General features: G+C 34.3%; 1 protein-coding gene across 2 annotated transcripts in view; it reads right to left on the bottom strand.

Annotated features, from left to right (window-relative positions):
* Window positions 1-2221: 2221 nt before the first annotated feature.
* The window catches only part of CSMD1 (CUB and Sushi multiple domains 1), an 883639-nt gene continuing 862850 nt past the window's right edge, over window positions 2222-23010 (bottom strand). The window contains exons 63-70 of one of the 2 annotated variants that reach the window (XM_015859302.3): window positions 20330-20441; window positions 19346-19525; window positions 17704-17748; window positions 14782-14943; window positions 12676-12788; window positions 11607-11694; window positions 6863-6995; window positions 2222-4018 (exon numbers count right to left, since the gene is read on the bottom strand). In XM_015859302.3, coding sequence (XP_015714788.2) covers window positions 3859-4018; window positions 6863-6995; window positions 11607-11694; window positions 12676-12788; window positions 14782-14943; window positions 17704-17748; window positions 19346-19525; window positions 20330-20441 — 993 coding nt within the window. In that variant the 3' untranslated portion in view covers window positions 2222-3858. The remainder of the gene's footprint in view (window positions 4019-6862; window positions 6996-11606; window positions 11695-12675; window positions 12789-14781; window positions 14944-17703; window positions 17749-19345; window positions 19526-20329; window positions 20442-23010) is intronic. The other variant, XM_085543902.1, reaches the window with a different exon arrangement.

Here is a 23010-nt window from a genome sequence, read left to right as displayed (position 1 = left end):
TGATCCATCACTCACACAGAGGATGCAAGCTTGTGGGCAAATAAGTTATTTTCTTATAAAATAACTAAAAGATCTGGGATATGAAGTACTATTTTAAAATCTGAATGATAAGTGTAGGATAACAGGAGGTAGGTCCTATACCGCCGCACAACATCCAAAAATTTTTGCCAGGTTACATCATGCTTGGAAACCCAGAGTGGCCCGATGAAGATTCTGCTGAACAATCCAAAGTAATGAAAAATCACCACCTGAAATTATGAAGTGTAAAATCAAACAGAAGGAGAACGTTTGGAAGAACAGGTCACACAAAAGCTGAAAATCTAAAATTAAATATTTAATTAGAACTCTGAGTTTGCTTTCAAGGTAGGTGGAATTGCACAGGCTATATTACAATCTCTTATAGTTTCTTCTCTCTCTCTTTTTTTTTTTTCTTTTTTTTTTTTTTTCCCCCCAAAGAGAATACTGTTTATTTTTAACAGGCCACTTTAATATTAATACATGTGTAATAGGATCCAAACTGAAAATCTGCTAAAGATGGTAAATTTTACATTATTGGGAAAATTACAATTTGTTTTGTATTGTAAAAACATTTATTTTTAACAATTTACCTACATTAATCAAAAAAGTACAGCATATTTAATAATTTTACAAATCCTTCATAAAAAATATATCTCTGTACAAAAAGTTCTTTTGCACCTACTTCATGTCACAGCAGCATGTAGTGAAATGCAGGATGAAATACTGGGAATGAAAATTAGATTGACTTGATCATAATGCCAGCGTTCTTTCCCAATCCCCCCCGCCCTCACCCTCCCACCTATTTGTTGTGTTGTTTTTTTCTCTCTCTTTTTTTTTTTTTTTTTTTTTTTTTTTAATAATAACAGCCTTTATTTGTTTACAAAATATTTTACACAAGAAAAAAAATTATTGCAGCTAGCCTGGAGAAAGGCAAGATGTGTGATACAAGCAGCAGTTTTTAACAGCTTTGAAGCACATAACCTGTTTTTTAAAAAAAAATAGATAGCATGTCTTATTAGCCCATCTTAATGATCTAGTCAACACTTGGGGAAAAGTCTTCTGCATATATCTCAGATTTCCTGGCTGACATTATCTGGCCACCATACAACATGTTAAGAGTCTTATTCTGATGAAGCACCATACACAGCCCTCTGTAAAACAACTTCAGGAGTAAGAGTTCCAACCCGAACAGAAGACTCAAACACATGGAGAAGGAGAGGTATTTGAGGGTAGTGGATAGAACTGATAGAACCATGAGACCTTTCCTTTTACAGGTTCAAGTCTAAAGCTTCTGTTTAAGCAATGCTCCCAACAGACTGCTTGGAATGATTTGTCAGTGTGCTCCGATTCTGAGCATCTCTTATCAGAGAACACTCAGTTAGGAAAAAACATTCTGGAATAACTTCCTAAAAATGTAACACCGGGTAAAGAATGCAGAGAATCTGAGAATGCAAAGAATAAAAAAAGAAAAAAGGAAAAACCAAACCAAAGAATTTAACAGCTATCTTTCTGTGAACTTTCCTTCAATGCATTCCTCAGTGGTTATAATGACATAGTTCACTTAAGAATACATTTACAGAAAATATCAATAGGTAGAATTTTGCACCTCTTTTCAATATTCCCTTTTTTTTTTCCTTTTACTTTTTTCCTTTTTGTCTTCTGCCATCACTACTGCAGAAAGACTTCCAAAGCAGCAGCAATGATTTTGAACACCTGCCAAAAACTTTAATCTCTCAGCAGCTTCCCTCCCTGGCCCGTTGTTTCTAAGGAAGATAATCGTTTGCAGAGTAGCTCCCTGTACATAGGGTGAGATCACAACAATTTTGATATGATTACTTTGTTCTTTCTCAAGAAAGGTGAAGGGGTCTGAGATATGACAGATAAATGAAACTTACTTCAGAAACAAACAAAAAAGAAAGCCAAAAACTATTATAAAATGAAGAAGGAACTTACTGAAAAGGATTATTTATTAAATTCACTTTAAAACTTCTTGCTCATAAGAAGAACATAATATCTGGAGGTCCTACAATGCTGTGTTATATTGCTGGTATTTTTCATCTAACAGATGTAGAGTCGTTGAACTGACCAAGGGTTGGTTATCCTTGGATGTTTCTTTCTGTTCCGCAAATTACTTGAAAATCAGTTATTAGACTTGCACTTCCTTTTTTGTTTGTGTAACAGCCAGAACCACACACACATGGAGTTCACAAATATTTGTCTCCATTTTTACAGAGCAACAGGAATTAAGACACTTTGAAATTTAGAAAATTTAAAAAAAAAAAAAACAACTTAAACTTGAATTTAATAGAAAAGCAACGCAACTTCCTTTTTCCAAACTCAGTGTGTAGGAATAAAATCAAATTTTAGTTCGCTGTCTTCTGTAACTTCCTAAGTTTAAGATTTAATTAATTTTCTCATTGGCGTCTTTTTTTGTATGTTTTCATTCAGTACAACTTCTAAGAAAATGTTAATGATTTACTTAACCATCTCTATTTAGAAATTAAGAAATGTTAAACTTTCTCTGTCAAACTGAGTATAAAAGCAATAAGCAATAATCAAGAAAACAAACAAACAAACAAACAAACAACAAAATCCAGAATGCAAAGAGATGGTTGCACGCTTCTTTGCTCAAAGTAGAAACTGAATAACAGCTTGATATAGATAGTTTACGCTGGGTATACATATGCTACTATAATGTGTTTTAGTTCCATGTAACATGAGAAAATGATGTCATTCTTTCAGGAAAAGAATGAAAAAAAAATGCAAAAGGGAAGACTGTATTATGAGCACTGGCTCATAGGCTTTATGAGCTATCTAAAATAAATTACTATTCACATTTTTACATGGCAAGCAGCAATAGCTGCTAACCCCCCTGCTGTTAAATAGTGTAACACTGACAATTGGTAATTGATGATGGATTTCAGAAGGAAACAATCATACTGCCAATGAAAATTTCCTAGAAATGGGCTCTTGTTCTGGCTGAAAGTCTCCATTGACTTGTAATCATGGTTAGAAATAAATTTAGTTGAACTTTGACAAAAGGTACATTATCCTCTTTTGCACAAGATTTTAACTGGTGCTAAGCATGGGGCTAATAATTTAACATTCCAAGAAAATTTACTGTGGAACGTTTTTGCTTGACAAAAGGTGAGTGAATGTCTATATACAATGAACAGTAGAAACCCTGTATATTTTTACCAGTATCTTAATCAGTCATCCACAACGCTCTAGTGCAAAAAAATTGTGCATTAACATTTTGCAATATAACGGCTGATTGGGAAATTGGCAAACTGCCCTATGTATGAGACACACTGTAAGTTTCTTTGCTTTTCGCAAGATTTCAATGGTAAAGCATTTGCAGGTGTATGCAACCTCAAGGAAGGTTGTCTTCTCCTTCAAGAGAGCTTTATTTCTTCATTTATTCCTGTTCTTGGGGAAAATCTGTGGTGCTATCATTAGTCACAGTACTCAAAGGATTTATCCAGGTGCCCAGAAGAATGCATTGAAAGGCATCCAGCCACATACAAATATGGAAGTCTGAGGCATTAAATATGACTAATTGACGTGACTTGGCAGTCTTCCTTAAAGTGTGCCTTGAGTTGAAGCAGACGCAGCCAGGCATTTTATTCCAACTTCAGGTGAAAAAATATTCCTTCTCTGATCCCCAGAAGACTGACACATTTTTACCAGAAAATTTAGCTGCATGTAGGCTCACAGAAGATGTTAAAGATTACAGCAGCAAAGCCAAGAGAAGAAGGGAAACTGGTATATGGCACCAAAGGAATTACTGCTTGTCCATCAGAGGTATGGCTATGAATCAGTCATATTGGGCACTGTAGGCTATACCACTGTACAAACTGTGTTCAGAGTCGTATCAAACCTCACAGCCTTTGCCTCTGTGGGTTTTAAGTTTGTGTCATACATAGGATTTTCAAATGAAGCCTGTCCATTGCTGTTTTCATGTCCAGCATATCCATTGTACTGTACTTTTGGTCTTGTTCTGGAAAGAAAGGCAAGAAATGGCCATTAGTAAACAATAAAAATTCTACTATTACTGCAGGTTTTATCTTTAATGTTTTCATCCTTTCAATATAAGCTGCACAGCTCTGTCTAGCATAGATAAAGAGAGATCTATAAAGGATGTTATCAAGACTTAAAAAGTAAGATAAATCTGTCAGGAAGTTGTTCTTAGAACATGAAGAATACAAATCCTTAATGGGCACACCAATACCACCAAAGCACTGAGACAGCACAGGCATAATACAGGTATGCATTTTCCCTATATAAAATCTGTCAACAGAATGACAACTTGATAGCCCGTTAGTGCCAAAATTGGCAGGCAGAAAGAAAGCAATGTGCAGCAAGAGAAAAAAGTACCTTGTGAACTGATAACATTTAGAATGTTTTTGTTTTTTGTCAGTAGCAACAATTATGATGGTTTCTGATGACATTTTCATTTTTAGAGTGCTATACTCTGACCATAAAAGAATCTTTCCATAAGTGGAAACATTTATTCCAATCAGTGCAAAGTCATTCTGCGCAGCTTCAGTGAGGCAACAATAGACAGTAAACATACAGAAAAATGCATGCTGTTAGTGGTAGTACCCTTCAGATAAGGGATGCTAATTTTGGTTATTCCATTTCTCTGGCATAGTATACGTGCTTAGCTCCACACATACGTCCAGCAACAAACAGTACTAGACACCTCAGCAAAGACCGTATATATCCGAACATCTGTAATCTGACTGGCCAAATTCTGTCTAATGTTTATAGTTATTTTGATACTTATAGACTGAAGGATTCAAATAATTATCTACTCTTCCATTCTTAATTTTATTTTACCACTATGTAGAACATATCAGAACTTCAGGGATGTTCATATTTTTATGCAAAGTTTTGTTAGAATATATCAAGCCAATAATTAAATAAAAAAATGAAGTAGAATTATTCAGATTTCCCAATTTTATCATTTCAGTAACTGAAATAGGGCCAGAAAATCAATGAAGGAGGAAAAAAAAAAAAAAAAAAGAAAGAAAGAAAAAAGAAAAAAGGATGCTTATTGCTTAATTAATGTTAAACAATTTAGCAAAGAATCTCAAGATAAAACTCCTCAAGAGGGTTTTGAAAATCAGACTCTTCTACAAAATGATTCTGTTTTGGGTAGCAGATAGGGAAAATTCTCACTGGAAATATGTTGGTAATGGAAGTTGACAACTCACAAATAGTTCTAGTAGTTAAACTTTTTTTTTTTTTTAACCCAACATCTTAATTTTAGGAGTAACAGAACATGGTTAGAAATCTTAACATAGGACCTTTCCTAACTGTAAATAATTACTAGTATTTTCATTTTGTTTAGAGAGACCGAGATAGTCTCTACTGAGACACACCCTGTCTGATAGACAAAAGGTATTGAAACTATGTAAAAAAGCTCTAACACCTCTGACTCTAATTAGTTGCTATTAATCTGACATATACACAACAGAAATAAAAGTAAAAATTTTCCATAAGAAAATGCTTTCAAATTCATGGATACAGATAGATTCTAGGGGCATAATTGCTTCTACATCACTTTGCAAAATTCATTTAAAAAAGTCACAGATTCTGTTCTTTACTTTGCAACATCCTTTCTTTCAGAGAAAGAAATCTGCTACTCCCATCCAACATAAAACACTTCACAGAACAACTGCAAAATATACCTATAGGTCATATTACAGTCTTATTAAATTTCACTTAGTTTTCCTCCCCTTTCTAAGAGGAAAGTGTTAGCAATGTTCCCTTTATGTTCCATTTCTTTACCCTACTTGAATAAATATGCCTATTCTTCTGTGGTTCTGTATAAGCTTCCCTCTTTTCAGGGAAGGAGCTAGCTGAGAATGCAGGAATCAAAAAGATATCTTTCAATACCTTTGTCCTGAGGCACAATTCTTAGTTTTTCCTGATCAGTTTTCTTTTTCCCTTTTTTTTTTTTTTTTTTTTTTTCTTTGCTAAGTAATATTTCATTTCTGGACGTGTATTGTTTTAACTGGCGCTAACAAGTTCATGTTTCCTTGCAAAAAAATTAATCACTGATCATCTAATAATTTGAAGTAGGCAGACTGCCAAGTCCATCACAACCCAACAGTGGACATCACTTTGTCCCCTTTTCAAAACCACAGAATACTCCTGTTATCATAATAAATAGGGGTTTATGAGTGTGTTGTTTAAATCAGTATTTCTGTTAAGCAGCATTTTGCAGACTGCTGATAATGCAAGGCAGTCAGAGAATATTGTAACTCAATACAAAACAAAACAAAACAAAAATTGCCCCAGAAAGCTCTAGCCAATAAACATATCAGCTGTATACATCTGCTTTTAAACCTGACTTGATACAAAATGACCACATTTATTCTATTATCTGTTGATATATAGAAGTTTCATACAAGCTGAAGTCTTGCCAATATTAGTAGTATCTGCTAACTTATTCAGCATGCACTGCAAGTAGTCTCATTATTTTTTGGAAAAAAAACAAAACAAAACAACAACAACAACAAAAAACACCTAGCATATATTTAATTTAATAGAACATTAAAATGAAAGAATAAAGCATGATGTGAGATTTCCAGCTGACATTCAAACAAAACAAGATTTATAGGTTTTTGCTTCACAACACATTGACTCATATTTCTAATTCAACTTTAAGAACTTCTCTGCACTGAACCCCTTTGGTGGAATGTTTAGTAATGTCTGCCTTTCTAGAGCAAAGATATTCTTTAAAGCTTCAGTGTTGCATATTCTAGTTACTCATGGTTTTCAAAATTAAGACAAACAGTATATTCAGATCCCAAATATATAAGATTTACAATACCTGTGTTTGTAGAGGTAAAATGCAAACCCTGATAATATTAGAGCAAAAAAAGGTACCAGGATAGCAGCTGCAACAGAACTGCTGTTTGTACCATAGTAGTGATTCGATAGGTCTGTGTCTGCACTTAAGGGACCTAAACAGAAGCAAAGAAGAAAACAAAACAACAACAACAAAAAACAGAAATAAAATTATTAGTTTTTCTACCACAAAATTCTCTTTCTATTCAAAAAGAAAGAAAATGCTGACTTGACAAAATCATTCCTTTTAAAAATACTCTGTATATGACATTCAGTATCACACATATATATTGTTAATGCCACTGAACAATGTATAATTAAAAATTATGAAAACGATTCGAAAAGGGTATTCAGCAGATGATACCTGTTTCAATTTAATTTCATAGTCGTAAACTACATCTATTGGAAATTGAATAAAATGAAGCCCTACATCCTTCTATAACAAATGATTAATTATTTTATGGAAGTATCCTTAATATTAGCTTAGAAGCAACTTGCTACGAGTGACTACATAAAATATGGAAAAGGACAGGAGAACTGAGGTAACTGCAATAAATCACATTGATTCTCCAAAGTTCAGCAGTGCTTGAGCACCACTGTATGTATTCTGACTGTATCACAGTCTCCTTCAAGAGGTGAGACATGAGGTTTAGAGCATCCAGCAGCAGCTTTTGCACTGGTATAAAATTCACGAGCAGAGACTGGAAAGGCATTTACCTGCATCATGACCTCTCTTAGTGTGGACTTACTCCTGCACTTGGGTCATAACAACTCCATGCAGCTATATAGGCTTGGAGAAGAGTGTCTGGAAAGCCACTCTCTTGGAGCGCTGGTTGATAGCCAGCTGAATATAAGCTGGCAACATGCCCAGGGGACCAAGAAAATTGATGGCATCAGAAATATCACGGCCAGCGGAACCAAACAAGGGATTGTCTCTCTCTATATTCACCACTGGTGAGGCTGTACCTCAAGTACTGTTCTCAGTTTTAGGTTCCACAATACAAGAAGGATAATGAGTTGCTTGAGCATGTACAGAGAAGAGCAACAGAGCTGGTGAAGGGACAGAAAATAAAACATACAAAGGAGTAGATGAGGGAACTGAAGCTGTTTAGTCTGGAGAAGAGACTGAGTGGAGACTCATTGCACTCTACAATTACCTGAAAGGTTTCAGCAAGAAGGGTATTGGTCACTTTTTTTCAGGTGACAAGTGATAGTATATACACACAACAAACAAACAAACAAACATTCTCAAGTTGTGCCAGGAAAGTTTTAGATTAGATAAGAGAAAGGGTGTATTCATGGGGAGGATGACCAAGCATCAGAACAGGCTGCCCGGAGCAGTGGTGAGGTCCCCATCTCTGGAGATACTTCAGAGATGTACAGATGTGTCATTATGACACATGGTTTAGTGATGGGAATCTGTAGTTCAGGTTGATTATTGGACTTGATGATGCTGAAAGCATTTTCCTACCTAGATGATATTATGATCCTATGATATTTCAGATTGGAATGGAAATAGCCAACATTTTAGAATACAAATCTATAACTGATTGCATAGGCCATCAGCAATTAAAAAAACAGAAACTAGCAGTGGACTTGCAGGCCTTACAGAACAAGATATTAAAAGATAACAGACAAAAAAAAAATAAAGAAAAATGTTCACAGTAGCAGCAAAACACCCTAAATCACTGAAAGTTCTAATTCTTTTGGCAGATAGATAACAGAGATCTGTTTTCTCACTAAGCTATTCTCTAAGGCTAGAAACAAAAAAAAAAAAAAAACGATTCTGAAAGAGAATAAACAGTACTACAATTAATTTAGTTTTTTTTTCCCCCCCACTTCTCATGATATTCCAAGAATACCATACCCACTAAGCCTGGTCTTTCCCTAGAAATGCGTGATAGGGAATTCTTCAAAGAGTTTAGTCTTTCATACTTAACCAAGTACTTCTCAGCAAATGCTGCTCTTTGAAGTATGCTTGCAGGTGACACATTTTATATTACATTTTATATGCACCAGTGAGTGTGCATACAGAGTTTATGCACAGTTCTGGTTTAGTTTTAAAGGCAGCAAGTAATTTGAAATATGTTAAGTCTTCAGCTTGAGGACATACGAGATCATTACCTCAGCAGAATATTCATGAACACAACACTTTAAATAAATAAATAAATAAATAAATAAATAAATAAATAAATAAATAAATACTTCTGAGTATGACAGTATATGAACAGATGTTATTACCAACGTTGGTCTGAAATTTATTGTGTCCTCTTAACTGTAAGTTCTTCAATGGAGAATAAGCAACCTATAGACATCAGTGTCTAGTAAATCATCACACTAAGAAATCCAACTATATCAATATTTAAAGATAGTATCTGCATTATTAAAAACCTCACTTCTGAGATGTCAAAGCTAAAGTAAAGAAGTCCTCAGCCTAAGAGTGCATGTGTAAAAATAACACTTCAGCTCCTTACTAGCCTTTGGAATACACTGACTGAGCTCTCATGCTACATATTACAGCTCTCAAGGCTGATATTTTTCAGCTATCATAGAATACAGCAATCAGAAAATACTGTAACTGTTGAATTGTCATTCTGCTTCTTCTTCCCTTTTCCTCACTTGTTACTGATTTCACTGCTAAAGCAAATGTATCCAAGCTCTTTTTAGGTTAACTACATCATTGAAGAAGAAATTTGTCTTAGCTGTATATGATTCTTCCCTGCAGGAAACTGCACATCCAATTTGCTGAGCTGAACCTCTTCATAGAGAAGTCTATTGTCTTCCTGGGGCTGGGATGACATCAGGAAAGTACCTCGCCTGGTACAGCCAACAGACCACAACCTCTTACTGCTTTTCAATATAGGGAGAGATGAAGCAGCTAACATGCATGTCCAGGGTTATCAAAAGCGAGTTCAGGGACTTGGGATGATGGCTGAAGGATCTGCATACAAACTCCAAATGTGGAGTCCTCAGTACAAGAGAGATATAGACCTGCTGGAGCATGTCTAGATGCTCAAAAAATGATCCAAGTGATGGAACACCTCTCCTACAAGGACAGCCTAAGAGAGTTTGGGCTGTTCACCCTGGAGAAGAGAAGAAGGCTGAGGTGCCTTGATAGTGATCTTTCAGTATTTAAAGGGGAGCTACAGGCAAGAAGGAGACAGAGACTTTAGCAGGGTCTGCGATGTTGGAGAAGTGTTTTCAAGCTCAGAGTGGGGAGATTTAGGTTACATATATGGAAAAAGCATTTTACAGCAAGGGTGATAAGAAAAGCATTTTACAGCAAGGGTGATGATGCATTGGAACAGGTTGCCTAGTGATGTGGTGGGTTCTCTGTCCCTAGTGACCTTCAAGGTGAGGCTGGATAAGGCCTTAGGCCACTTGATCTAGCTGTGGATGTCCCTGTTCATTGCAGGGGAGTTGGGTTAGATGAACTTTAAAGGTCCCTTCCAACTCTAAAGATTCTATGATTCTAACTGGAGAAGTAGGGATCATTTTTCTGGCCTGGCTCAAGAAAAGGTAAAGACAAGAAGAAAACCCAGCAAACCACAGCCCCACTGTTTAGAGGTATCAAAGGCTTTTTAACAAGATATATGCTTGAATGGATCCTTGTGCTCTACTTTCATATTGTGATTGCTAGTATCAGAAATAAAAAGCAGTTTAGATACAATGACGTGGATTATACAAAAGTACAGGCACATAATCTGTGCAGATTCAGTAACTGGCAGTTCTTAGGGTGAGAATTTGAAGAGTAAGATCTTTTCTCCTTGTGATTAAACACACGTGGCACTATGAAAGTAGTCAAGATGAGAAGATCCTTAGCGTAACTGATTTTACACCAGGTAACAGAATGAAGAAATAGCAGGGAGTTTTGGGAGAACTTTGAAGGCCAGTTGGTACCGCACCGGTGATGTTAGTAAAACTGTGATAATTTGTAAAATGCAGATTCATGCTGGTGTAGAGATGTGTTGGCTAGGCTGCCTATTCCTGCTAGCCCAATACTTTACTGCATAAATACTGTCTTATGTATATGCTGCTCAAGCATCAGAAAATGCAGATGCCTATGGCTGGTATTTCCCAAAAATATTTTATGAATAAATATTTAGGATAAATATTAATATATTTATATTAAATATAAATGTTATACTAATTTTTATGAGAAAAAAAAAATACAGTAATAGTAACTAGTTTTTCACCAGCTCCTGGAGTACTTGTATCCATGGGTGCAATATTTATCCCAGTCATTAATTTCATATTTTTGACAGTGAAGTACACATCTACCCAAATAAATACATATTCTGAAATAAGTCATTTCCTAATGAAACTGTTAAAATCAGTGTTTCTGTCTTTTCAATTTCCTTTATGATTCTGATTTCATTTTATGTATTTGAACCAAATAAAAGCTTTGCATTATGTGACACATCTGTTACATTCAAAAAACCCTTGACTGACAAGGGAACAGTTGTAATTTGGCTTTTTTTAGGAACATCTTATAATCATCATATTACTTTGCTACAGAAGATTAAGTGATAACATATTAAGCAGAATTAACTTAGTATTTGAACTGTAAATTCCAAATACACATACTTTATTATATATTTTATAATAGCAATGGCATGAAATAAACATGCTTACTTTGGCTAGAAAGTTGACAGAGTCATTTGTTGAATTCACTCTTGCAAGACTTAAAAATATTATACGCAATAAAACTCTATGAATGCATTTACCTTGTCTTTGGAGCATAAATTTTCCAAAGTCTTTTCCATGTATGTCACCTTGATAAGTAAAAACACCTCTTTCAAGCCCTGATGACACCTACAATAAATAGAAATAGAAAAAAGAAAATAATCTTGGAAATAAATAAGCTTATTTATGCACTTTTTTTTTTTCTGATTTAAATATCCAGATTTATTACAAATATTTTTTTCCTTAAAATGTTAATGAATTTGTTTATAGAACATTTATAATTTTAAATTTGCAACACTATTAATGTTTATAAAAAACATGGAATGACTTTAAAATATCTGATGTAAATATTGGGCTTTAAAGTTCTTTGACTTATATTCACATAATTGATGAAGTATACAGTTAAATTCACTGAATTTTCTGTCCATTTAAAAAATATTTTATATAGAGAGTATCACAAGGCACAAAGAAGTGCAAAGATGAAAATAAACTCTTTTTCTTCAAGATTAAATACCAGTGCTTGGAATCAGCATTTGTTAAATGACTAGACAAGAAAATATCCTGTGAGTGCAAATTTGAAGCTAGATTAAATAATCTGTTAAAATACTACATCTCTACCCTTCCCTTTATACTGAAACTGTACTGTGTAAATAGCTAAGACTGAACATGTGACAGAACTGTATTGTATATCAATATGGGAAAACAGTTGCAATAACAAATACAACATGGCTCATCCTCACTTTCTGTGTGGCATTTTCTGTTACACATCCATTCCTCAACTGAGAATTCTTTTGAACTAAGACTTTCAGGACAGTGAACTGTTTCACAAAGTACAAATTCCCACTCATATGCAACAAAACAAGGCAAAATCATAGCAAAATATAATTATTAACTCCATTCTTAATTTAATAAACTAGAAATTCTAATGGGAGTGTGGAAGATAGAAGACTGTATACACACTTGGGAAAATAAAAACATTGATTTCTACGTTTATATCTAGAGTGACGTATGTAATATTTATCATATAAAAAGACAGAGTTATACAGAAGGTCACAAATTACTAAAGTATTACACTCAGCAAGGCTTATCAATATCATTCTGGTTACTTACATAACCATCTAGTGCCCAGTTGCCATTTTCAAACTTGTTTATGAAAATGTCATTAGATCCTTTTATCTGAAAAATTTTCAGTAGCAAATGGGCTTCTTCCTTCTTGTAAACACCTATTAACATAAAGGAGGTAACATATGCCTTTTAAGAAATTTTTGAATCAGTTTGTTCAGATTTGCTTTCAATGTCAAATACAATATTTTGTAGAAATCATACTGTATTAACATAGTTTTATAAAAGGTGGGTTTACAGTGCTGTAAAAACAGGATCTTATTTTAATGATCTTTCCCTTTATCATATTTGATAGCAGTATGCAGAGATGTTTTCGCACTGCTTGGTTTTATAGATAAATGCTCAAGAATATCTGTCTTTTCATGCACTAATTCAACACTATTCACAACAATACATATACAATTATTTCCTCTCTAAAATAACTGTCAATTAGAACTGTAATATTAGTTAAAATTAATTTAAAATTAAAAAACTGTGAAATTAGACAAATACTTACATCATAATATATTGCTATGATAAATATCAGAGGTACAGTGAAAGAAAATGTGTTCTATGATAGTGAAATTCTCTCTGAACTCTGTACTGAGTGCATTGATCATTGAGTGATTGATCTTAGAAGGTACTGACCTCTGATGGCCATCTTTACAAATGTAACTGTGATCAGAGGGTGTAAGATTATTTTTTGCACCATTGTCTCAAAACTTGCTGAGGAACACTGATGGACATGTCCTAAGCAAAGGCTGAGAGATCCTCTGAAGGACATAGATGGAAGATGGACATGTCTTGGGCAAGTCCTGGTCAAAGTTGGCAAAATCTTTTGTCTGAAGATTTGCAGGCCAGGGACAATGAGAGAGACATGCTGCAGCTTAATGGCTGGGAAGCAGCTGTTTGTGTGGGCTTATCTCAAGGGAGATGGCCATCTCAGGAGGTGCTGCACATGGCTCTTACCCAAGCACCCAGGAATGCTGCATTGGCAGAAGAAGGATATAAAAGGGACCAAGCAATCCTGAGGTTAGGTGTCTGACATCAGAAGCCTCACAACTTGATGCCTGCATGCAGACAGACTCTCCTGGACCTGCTGCCCGAGACCTGTCTCTTCCTCCTGGACTTGCTCTGCGCTGTACTTTCTTGCTGCTTAAAGCTGGCCACACTGCTGCTGCTCTCCCTCTGTGCTTTTGCCTTGGACTATAGGAACGGCATGCAATGGCTGCTGAATCTTGGTGGTGACTATCCCTACTTTATGCAATTCTTGCTTCTTTCTTACCTTTCCTATCTCTTGCTTTCCTTTCCCCATCACCCTAATACATAATAGTCACCAGTCTCCCCCTCCCCATCTCCCTGATTGATTAAGATTCATAATAAACTTGTTGGACGAACACTTGAACTGTTCTTAATCTCACGTTGGGTATGCATGCATCAAAGAACCTCCTCTCCCTCCTATAAATTGGAGTGAGACAGAGGCTATATCAGAACATGAGTTAGACTTGCTGAAAGAAATACAGGATGTTGATTAAAATGTATGCATAATTTATTTAGCTATTTAATTTATCTGCACCTACTGTACATCACATGAGTTTGAAGACCAAGTTGTTTAAATGCAGCCATTAATCACTGTTGAATAATGGAGCCTCACAGTATGACAAATCTTAAAATGAATTCTTAAAATTCTTAAAATACACTTTGCCTGCCACTTCAATATTACCCATGAGTTCAAAGATCAATACTACCCAGAAGTCCAAGATTAAAAAAAAAAAAAAAAAAAAGCAAACAACAAACATCTCATTACTTATTTGAAATGTAAGGGGAAAAAAAATGTTGAGTAACCACATAAAAATTGACCGAAATCTCTGCTAAAGTGACTGCTATATTTATCAACTCTCCTTTTGCAAAATAAGCAGTAAAAAGTTTGTAGAGAAAAAAAAGGTTTTGCTTCATTTCTGTAAAAGAGAAAATAAAACAAATCTGGACAGGAAAAATAAAAAACAAACAAACAAATAACAACAACAACAACAACAAAAAACAAACAAACAAAAAAACCCAAAATGGACTGCTTTTTTTCTTCTTGTAATATTGAATTCTGAACCTAGAACCTACCTGATAGTTTGATTTGTAGACTGGATGCTTCAGTGAATGTGGCGTTCACTTTGCTGCTTGTAGTGTTAAACCAATCAATGGTAAGAGTAGCAGGCTGTCTTTTTCCTAGATATTCATAAAATCCTTTCCACAGTGAATTTACAAAAAAAACATCTGAAGGAACTGAATGGGCCAGGAAAAAGCAAAAAAAAAAGAGAGAAAGAGAGAGAAAACACACAGAACAGTAAATTACAACAAAGAAATGATCTTTCCATACATAACTATTCTCTTCAGTTCTTCAGTTTATCTGTTACAAAACCAATCTGCTATTCTAAGGAGGTATTACAGTAACAAGTTTACAATCTTAAAGACAGCCAATTTAATGACCTTTCCACACAACAGTCTGCACTATATTATACTCATCCACTTCCACTACAATATATGTTCTTCAGTAATGTTGTATTTCATAGCTTGAGTGCTTCAGCGCATGTCCACAAGACTATGAAAAATAATGAACGATTCCCCTAAAACCTTTAGTATATCATGAAAAAAATAGGTCATTCTCAAGGAAAGAGACAGACTTAGGCCACCTTGCTTGTTTCATGAATAATGCAACACTGTGTGTAATACTCAACTGTTTTCACTGAACTCCAGATAGAGTTTACTGCAAGGTTGTACCATTCTTTTTTAGACCACACATATTTTCTCCACTCATTAATGATAATTCTTATTTCTTTTTTTTTTTCTTTTTTTTTTTTTTTTCCCATGGATCTCAGTTCATAAAAATTATTTGATTACTTCAAAGTTCTTTCAGACTTATTTTCCTAAATATTTGTCATTGCTTAGCTACAACGGTGACTTTCAGTGGATCTGAAACCCAACGTTTTAAAAGTATGTTTGTCTTTTATTCATCATCAATTAAAAATATGTGTCTCAGTTCATTCCTGTGGAGGTGAAGGTCAAGCATTACTGACATGAAACTGCTAACAGCATTGATAGTTAGTATGTAGGACTTTGTTACAAAGGAGCTGACACCACACTTCTATTGTCACATTTAACATCTTCAATATCTGGCATCTCTGGACCCTTTAACTGCCAATAACAGCTGTTAATCTATACTCTGTGAAAACTGCTGTGGAATCACAGTGGCTTTGATCCCATTCTGCTCGGCTCCTGCAACACCCGTGCCTCCCCCACACACTACACAAATACAGAATGAGAAAAATGAAATGGGTTTTGTTATACAAACAGTGAATCAACTATGGATCCCTCTCAGAATGTGAAAAATGGGAAAATCCTGCCTGCTAATTAAAACAGCATCCTAACAAGTTTTGCAAATGCTCAAAACAATGAGAACCATGGGAACCACATACATATTTTAGATCTTAAGCTTCATATAAGTATTGAGAGAACTAGTTATTTAGAACTTGTATTTCATTACAATTCACTGTTAAAATATTACTATTTCACATAAAATCATTAACTGGGAAAACAGCAATTTAACAATAAACTACAATTTCTTTTCAAATATTAAAAGGTGGAAATCGGAAAATTAATCTATTGTGTTATTAAAACTTTAGCTGAGAAATATTAGCTTAAAACCATTAAGACTACAGATAGCAGCAAACAGAATTCTATCAAAAGACAGACTGCATGCTAACATTCCAAAATATATGTTCTATACAAAATAAAATCCATAATTAGGAAAAAAACAAAAACAAAAAACAAAAAACTTAAAAACTTTTACTTGTTAATTACAGTTATTATCACTCAATTTAAAATCCTTGCTTACCACTGTTGGCATGTTCAAAAGTAATAGTCAACATTTTTACAAACATACCTTTCGAATATCACTTATTTATCAAAACAGGTCACAAACAACATGACATGGTGGGATACTGAAGCTCTGCAAAGTGAATGCATTTGATTTGGTCTGTATTTTAATTTGGCACTGAACTTCAAAACCTGTGTGGCAGCAGATTGATGGATACCTTAGCTGTTGAGCAGGGTGAAATCTCCAATAAGTAAAGACTGGTTTTTAATTATAGTGAATACACACTATGGCTTGAATTACTGCAAATCTGTAGAATTGATGTATTTGGAAACAACTAAGCTCAGGTTTCACCTGACACTCTTAATATTAATATCCTTGGGGCAAGTTAATTACTAGCAGAAGTACCATTTCATTTCATATGTTTTACAGAGTCCTTCTGTGAATTGCTGAGACTGTTAAACATTCTTTTTTTCCCGATAGTTTACCAAAATTCAGAATTTACAATTGCAAGCTCCTTTATTTGGTGGGCAAAAAAAAATAAATCTGTTCATAGTTAAATTAAAGCAGTAAAAAGAAAATGTCTCTCATTTTCTGAAAATGATTGGAAGATCTACATAAAGATGCTACCATATGTATTATTATTTTGTCCTTGGCAGGACAAAATTGACTGTGCAAATCTTCCTATTGCCCACACAGTTTAGGAAACCTGGCACAGACTATCTAAGAAATCAAGAGTTTCTATGAATTGAATGTCAAGAAAATGTCTAAAACTGTTTTTTGGTTTGTTTTTTTTTTTGTTTTTTTTTGTTTTTTTTTTCCCCCTAGTAAATTTATAGTCTGTGCTCATTATAAGGCTCTCAGTTATAGCAATCCCTCTGATATAAAACTCATTCAGATGTACTTCTTGTTTATATGATTTATCCTCCTGCCTTGACATTTTTTTCTGTATACATAGTTAACAGAATTGCTAAATTATTGTTTGGGAAAGAATTTGATAGAGTAGGTTAAATGTGGTACTTGCAATTATGAATGACCTCAACATTTGTATTCATTTTGAAATGAGATATAAAATACTTATTTTAAGTATTGGAAGTAGTTTTATCATCCATAGCAATCTAGGGTGTGAATGATTTATTTATTTAGATCTAAAACTCTTCTTGTATACAAACCTGGAGTTTTAGTTATTGTTTCATTAACTTCTCTCACTCCTTTACCTACAAGTAAAAAGACAAATTATCATTTTCATGAACATATTTGTTATTTTTTTAATAGAATGTTAAAACAATGCCTGATTGATGCAATTATCCCTTATGCAATAAAGTTATATTTAAAACAGAAGTAACTGACGTCTTGAATACGTAACATGTTCAAACCTATGCATTTAAACAAAAGCCACCAGAAAATAATTCAGGAAAGCAAAATTTTTACTGTAGAAAGTTGTCTAGTTATATAATTATTTTATAGACTTAGGCCTATAATTTTATATCAGTCTCTGCTATAAAAGAGAGCCTTATGTAGGGGATAAGTACTATATCTAATTATGCATAATATTATGTTAAATATAAATAATTACATTAGTAAGATTTACTGCAGATTAGCAAAAAAACATCTGGATTAAAAGGACAGGATCAGATATCATAGGAAAGAATCACAAGAGATAACATTTGCTTTACTTCTGATGTTCTCACCAGTTATGTCTATTGATTTCAGCTAAAGCTGTGGCTTCACATTATTAGACACTTAAAAATCACTGTCTGGTAGTAGATTTTGTCTAAAATAATTTTTTGTTCTTTTTCCTTCTCTTTAGGAGCAGACATACACAGATTAGAGTGTATAATAGACAAAACAGGACAAAAAGCATGGAGTGCACAAAGAGAATTCTATCTATAGACTGCATGCCAATAAAAAAGAAAATCAACTAAAAGCATACAAGAACTCTTACCTCATTGCACTAATATTACCCATAAAAAATCATCCTTTACTCATCTAGAGTAAGATTAATTTTTATGTGCAGATTTTACTTCTCTAGTTGAAACAAAGAACTTCAAAATGAACTCCAGTTCCAACCTCAAATCTATTCAGAGTTCTTTGACACATTAGAATTACATATAGTGTTGCAACTGTCTTTCCCATGGCATCTGATTGCCTTTGTTTTGAAAATTAGCTACTGAGGTTTGCTGGATTAGGTACCTATTCATGTTTATTCACATGTAGAGGCCAAATTTAGCCCCCAAAATTACATACTCAGAGTTATTCTAAGAAAATGATAGGAAATCTACATGGACATAAATAAAAGTGTAATGAGGTGCAAACATTTAATTTATCTATTTATTAGTTTGCAGTTCTTTTTTATTATGGATGTTTTTATTAGACAAAAAGCATCCCTGGATGAATCTAAAAGTCAACTGTAGGGAAATAATTTTTTTTCATAATTCTAGAAAATCATATATTAATACTGAAGACATTGAAATACTGTTTAATACTATCCCATAAGCATTAGGAGAACTATAGTTAAGAGTAATACTTTGTATTGTGTTGGTCTTTGTTGTTTGCTGGTAAGGAGTAAAATCATGTATCTGTGCATACATATATATAAATACACATACCTCTATGATCTGTTTGATTAATTGTAGATGCTGTGCTTACTTTTAACTTTTAAAATGGTTTATTTCACAAAATAAAAAACTTTTGTGTCATTTGTGTTTTAAAATAGTAATCCAGAAAATTCAGTCCTAGTATGTAAAAGGCAAATATCGGGGAAAATGAAATTCATCCAAATAGGGCACAACATATCACACAATAATGACTTACTTTTACAAATAGGTGATTTTCCTGTCCATTTCATATCTGGCTTACATGTCCGATGCTCTGATCCTCCAGCAAGAAAAAATCCTGGCTGACAGGTGTACACCAAAGTATACCCTAATGTAGGAAGATCTATTGCTTTCACATCTACATGTGCTGGTGTCTCTGGCTGCCTGCATGCATGAGCTGCAAAGGGTTTGTAAGAGTTAGAAAATGATACCAAACAGCATCCACAGGATTAGCTTACTTAACTGAAAAGAAATGCATTCCAACATATTCCCTGTCATTAGGTAAACTTTGTACACCTTTTAGAAACATCAATACCTTGTATTTGTAACAGTCTGTGTGGGCTTGTGGGAAGATGAAAATGATGTTTTTGAGCAATATGCCAAATCATGATAGCAAGGCTGGAAATAATTAGAGAGGGGAAGCACAAGTGACTGCATGCCCTTTGAATATTGTACTGTCACAGCTTCAGGTATCACTTCCATTTTAAAGAAGCTTAATATAGAGTGGTTACCGTGATAAATAAATTTATTATGACTTTCAAACAAACTGAAGTTTCCATATGAAGACTTTATGTTTCTTCGTCTGTTGTACATGGTGTTGGTTTATAAATATCCAAAGTTAATTTGAAATGGGATAAGAAGATAAAAGATTAATCTAAAACAACCAATGCAGGTATGTCACTGAGGAAAAACACTTTTTTTAAAGGAGTAAAGAATTGTGCATTGTGTATTCAAGAAGAAAACAAACAATATCTGTAAAATCTTACTTAAAAGTAATATCCTAAATACATATTTGTTCTTAGAATAGGATGAAAAAGCAAAAGCAAAATTAAAAAAAAAAAAAAAAAAGCATACAGAATACTGTTAAATAAAATTGACTTCTTTGTAGCATACTATTTAATATGATTTCCTCATGCATTAATTTGTAACTCTTTCAAAACTGCACAGTGTACAGACTCATTAGATAGGAAACCGCACTTACGGATACATTCAGACTGTATGCCACTCCAAGTTAAGTTTGCAAGACAAGAACGGGTTGTAGATCCCTGAATATGGTAACCTTTTCTGCATCTGAAAAAGACTGTACTTCCAACCTAAGGATCAAAACAGAATATTAGATGAAAAAAGTAGCCATCATATGTAATTGGACATCAAGACAGTGATAAGCTAATAGAGATATTTCTTTTTTCAAAAGTGCATCCTCTAGTTACTGTTTTTAAGCTTTCTTTTCTTTCTTTTTTTTTTTTTTAAAAAAAGCACTAAGTATTTTATTTCATTTGAAAGCACTAAGTAGAAAAATGTTGAGACATTGAGAATAATAGCATTTCCTCTTATAGTTTCTCAGTGTGACAAACTAAATGAGAAATACGAATCTGTTTGTTGTACCCCACTACACATATTCCAACAGAACTTTTAAAGTCTACTTTAAATGTTTCTCATTGTGTTACTTTATCAAAAATACCTGAAGGGTAAAAAGAAAAAACTGTAAGCAGCTTCATCCATAACTAAATTCAGGAAAATTCCAGGCCACAATTCCTATTACTGCAATTCATTACTATAAAATACCCGTTTTACCTGGGATGTTCAACCAGTAAAGTAACATTACAGATTGACTTTTCAGAGTAAATTGTGACATGGTCTTTACAGTAGAACATGTAAAATAATTGAGAAAGCTCTCTGTAGACTTGCATTGACAGAAGTGTGAAATATGAATAAACATATTTCCATAACATAAGAGACTGTGTGAAAGTTCTTGTAAAACATATTTATTGACAGTAATGACAAAAGAAACCAGAATATAACTCTAGGCCAACGTATCTGAGGATGTGGATAAAACCCATGTTCTCAAAACCATTGTTTTGGTTTTACATAAAATACCTAGGCAGTACAGATCAGGTGAAATGAAAAGGAAAAAAAAAAAAAAAAAAGAAAAGTTAGTACTATATGTAATTATACACTTTATTAATAAAGTAACATCACATGGAAAAATGAAAGTAAGTTAACAATAAGCATTAACCAATGCATACTGATAAAACAGTTTGTACATATATAAATGCTGACACATCTACAATGCAAAACATACTGAAGAACTTCAATGGATAAAAAATAATTGGCAGTACCTTCAACAGAACTGGCTACCTAACTACACAATCAGTTACTTAAAACAGATTATCATGATATATGTTCAGCAAATGTAGCACTGGATCTTCCTGAAGTGACCTGGGAAATCAACTGATGCTTTTAAAGGTCAAATTGATACTGCTTTGCAGGCTTATCCATTTCTAACTGTTTTTAAACAGATTAATCTCTGTGTCTTGCCAAGGACACACAGCATGTCTAGCAGAAACCAGAAGAGCTTATAGCTAGTCTTGACTGTCATTCTGACTCTTTTGAAATTGTCACTTATGATACAGTAAGTAATGATGAGCTGCAAATATTTCCTCACTGATCCAAAAGATGAAGGAATACTTCAAGGTCTAGGTTCAGGGTAGTTACAAATTTCTATTTATTTTTTTTTTTTCATTTTTACAGGAAAAAAAAAAAAATCTATCCCTCTATCTATCTATAAAATTATAATACCCAGATTATAATACCCTCACCACCAAACTGTGCTAACTTCCAGTGTTTGGTCTCCATAAATATTTAGCAAGGATCAGTGAATGTCAGTCTGTGCCATTTTTTTCTGCATGGAGGAATTAAATTCCTCTCCATTGCTTCACTGCTTCAACAGATACTCATGGAAGCTACATGAAGGCACACAGAAGGCAAGGAGTTGATATGGCAGAACCAGCATGGCTTCACCAAGGGCAAATCCTGCTTGACCAAACACGTGGCCTTTTACAATAGTGTCGTTGCATCAGTGCACAAGGGAAGAGACGCTGATGTCATCTATCTGGACTTCACTAAGGCCTTTGACATAGTACCTCACATCGTTCTCTCTAAAGTGGAATGATTTGGATTTGCTGAGTGGACTGCTGGATGAAGAACTGGCTGCAGGATTGAGTCCAGAGATTAGTTATCAACAGCACCATGTCTAGATAGAGATTAGTGACAAAGAGGTGCCCACAGAGGTCAGTGCTGGGGCCAATACTCTGAAATATCTTCATCAGTGACATTGACAGTGGGTTCAAGTGCACCCTCAGCAAGTTTGCTGATGACGTCAAGCTGTGGGGTGCTGTTAACACTCCAGAGGGATGGGATACCACCCAGAGGGACCTAGACAGGCTTGAATAGAGGGCCCAGCTGAACACCAAGAGATTCAACAAATCCAAATGCAAGGTATTGTACCTAGAGGTAACATCCACTACCAGTACAAACTGGGGGATAAAAGGACTGAGTGGAAGGAAAGAAAAGGACAGACTCTAGCAGAACAAGAGAAAGTGTTTTCAAGCTTAAAGAGGATTTAGGTTAAATATAAGGAAAAAAAAAAATAAATCGGTAACATTGAGGGTGGTGAGACATTTGCTTATTGATGTGGTTGATGCTCCATCACTGGAGATTTTCAAGGTGAGGCTGGCTCAGGCCCTGGATTACCTGAACTAGCTGTGATGTCCCTGTTCATTGCAAGGCAGTTGGACTAGATGGCCTTCAGAGGTCCCTTCCAGCTCTAAGGATTCTATGATTCATATGCACTTCCATGTCTGACAGTCCTTCTACTGCCAT

Source organism: Coturnix japonica, chromosome 3, assembly GCF_054131305.1.
Source record: "Coturnix japonica strain WE chromosome 3, WE-NBRP24, whole genome shotgun sequence".
Taxonomy (NCBI): Eukaryota; Metazoa; Chordata; class Aves; order Galliformes; family Phasianidae; genus Coturnix; species Coturnix japonica.
This window is presented reverse-complemented; position numbering and strand designations above follow the sequence as displayed.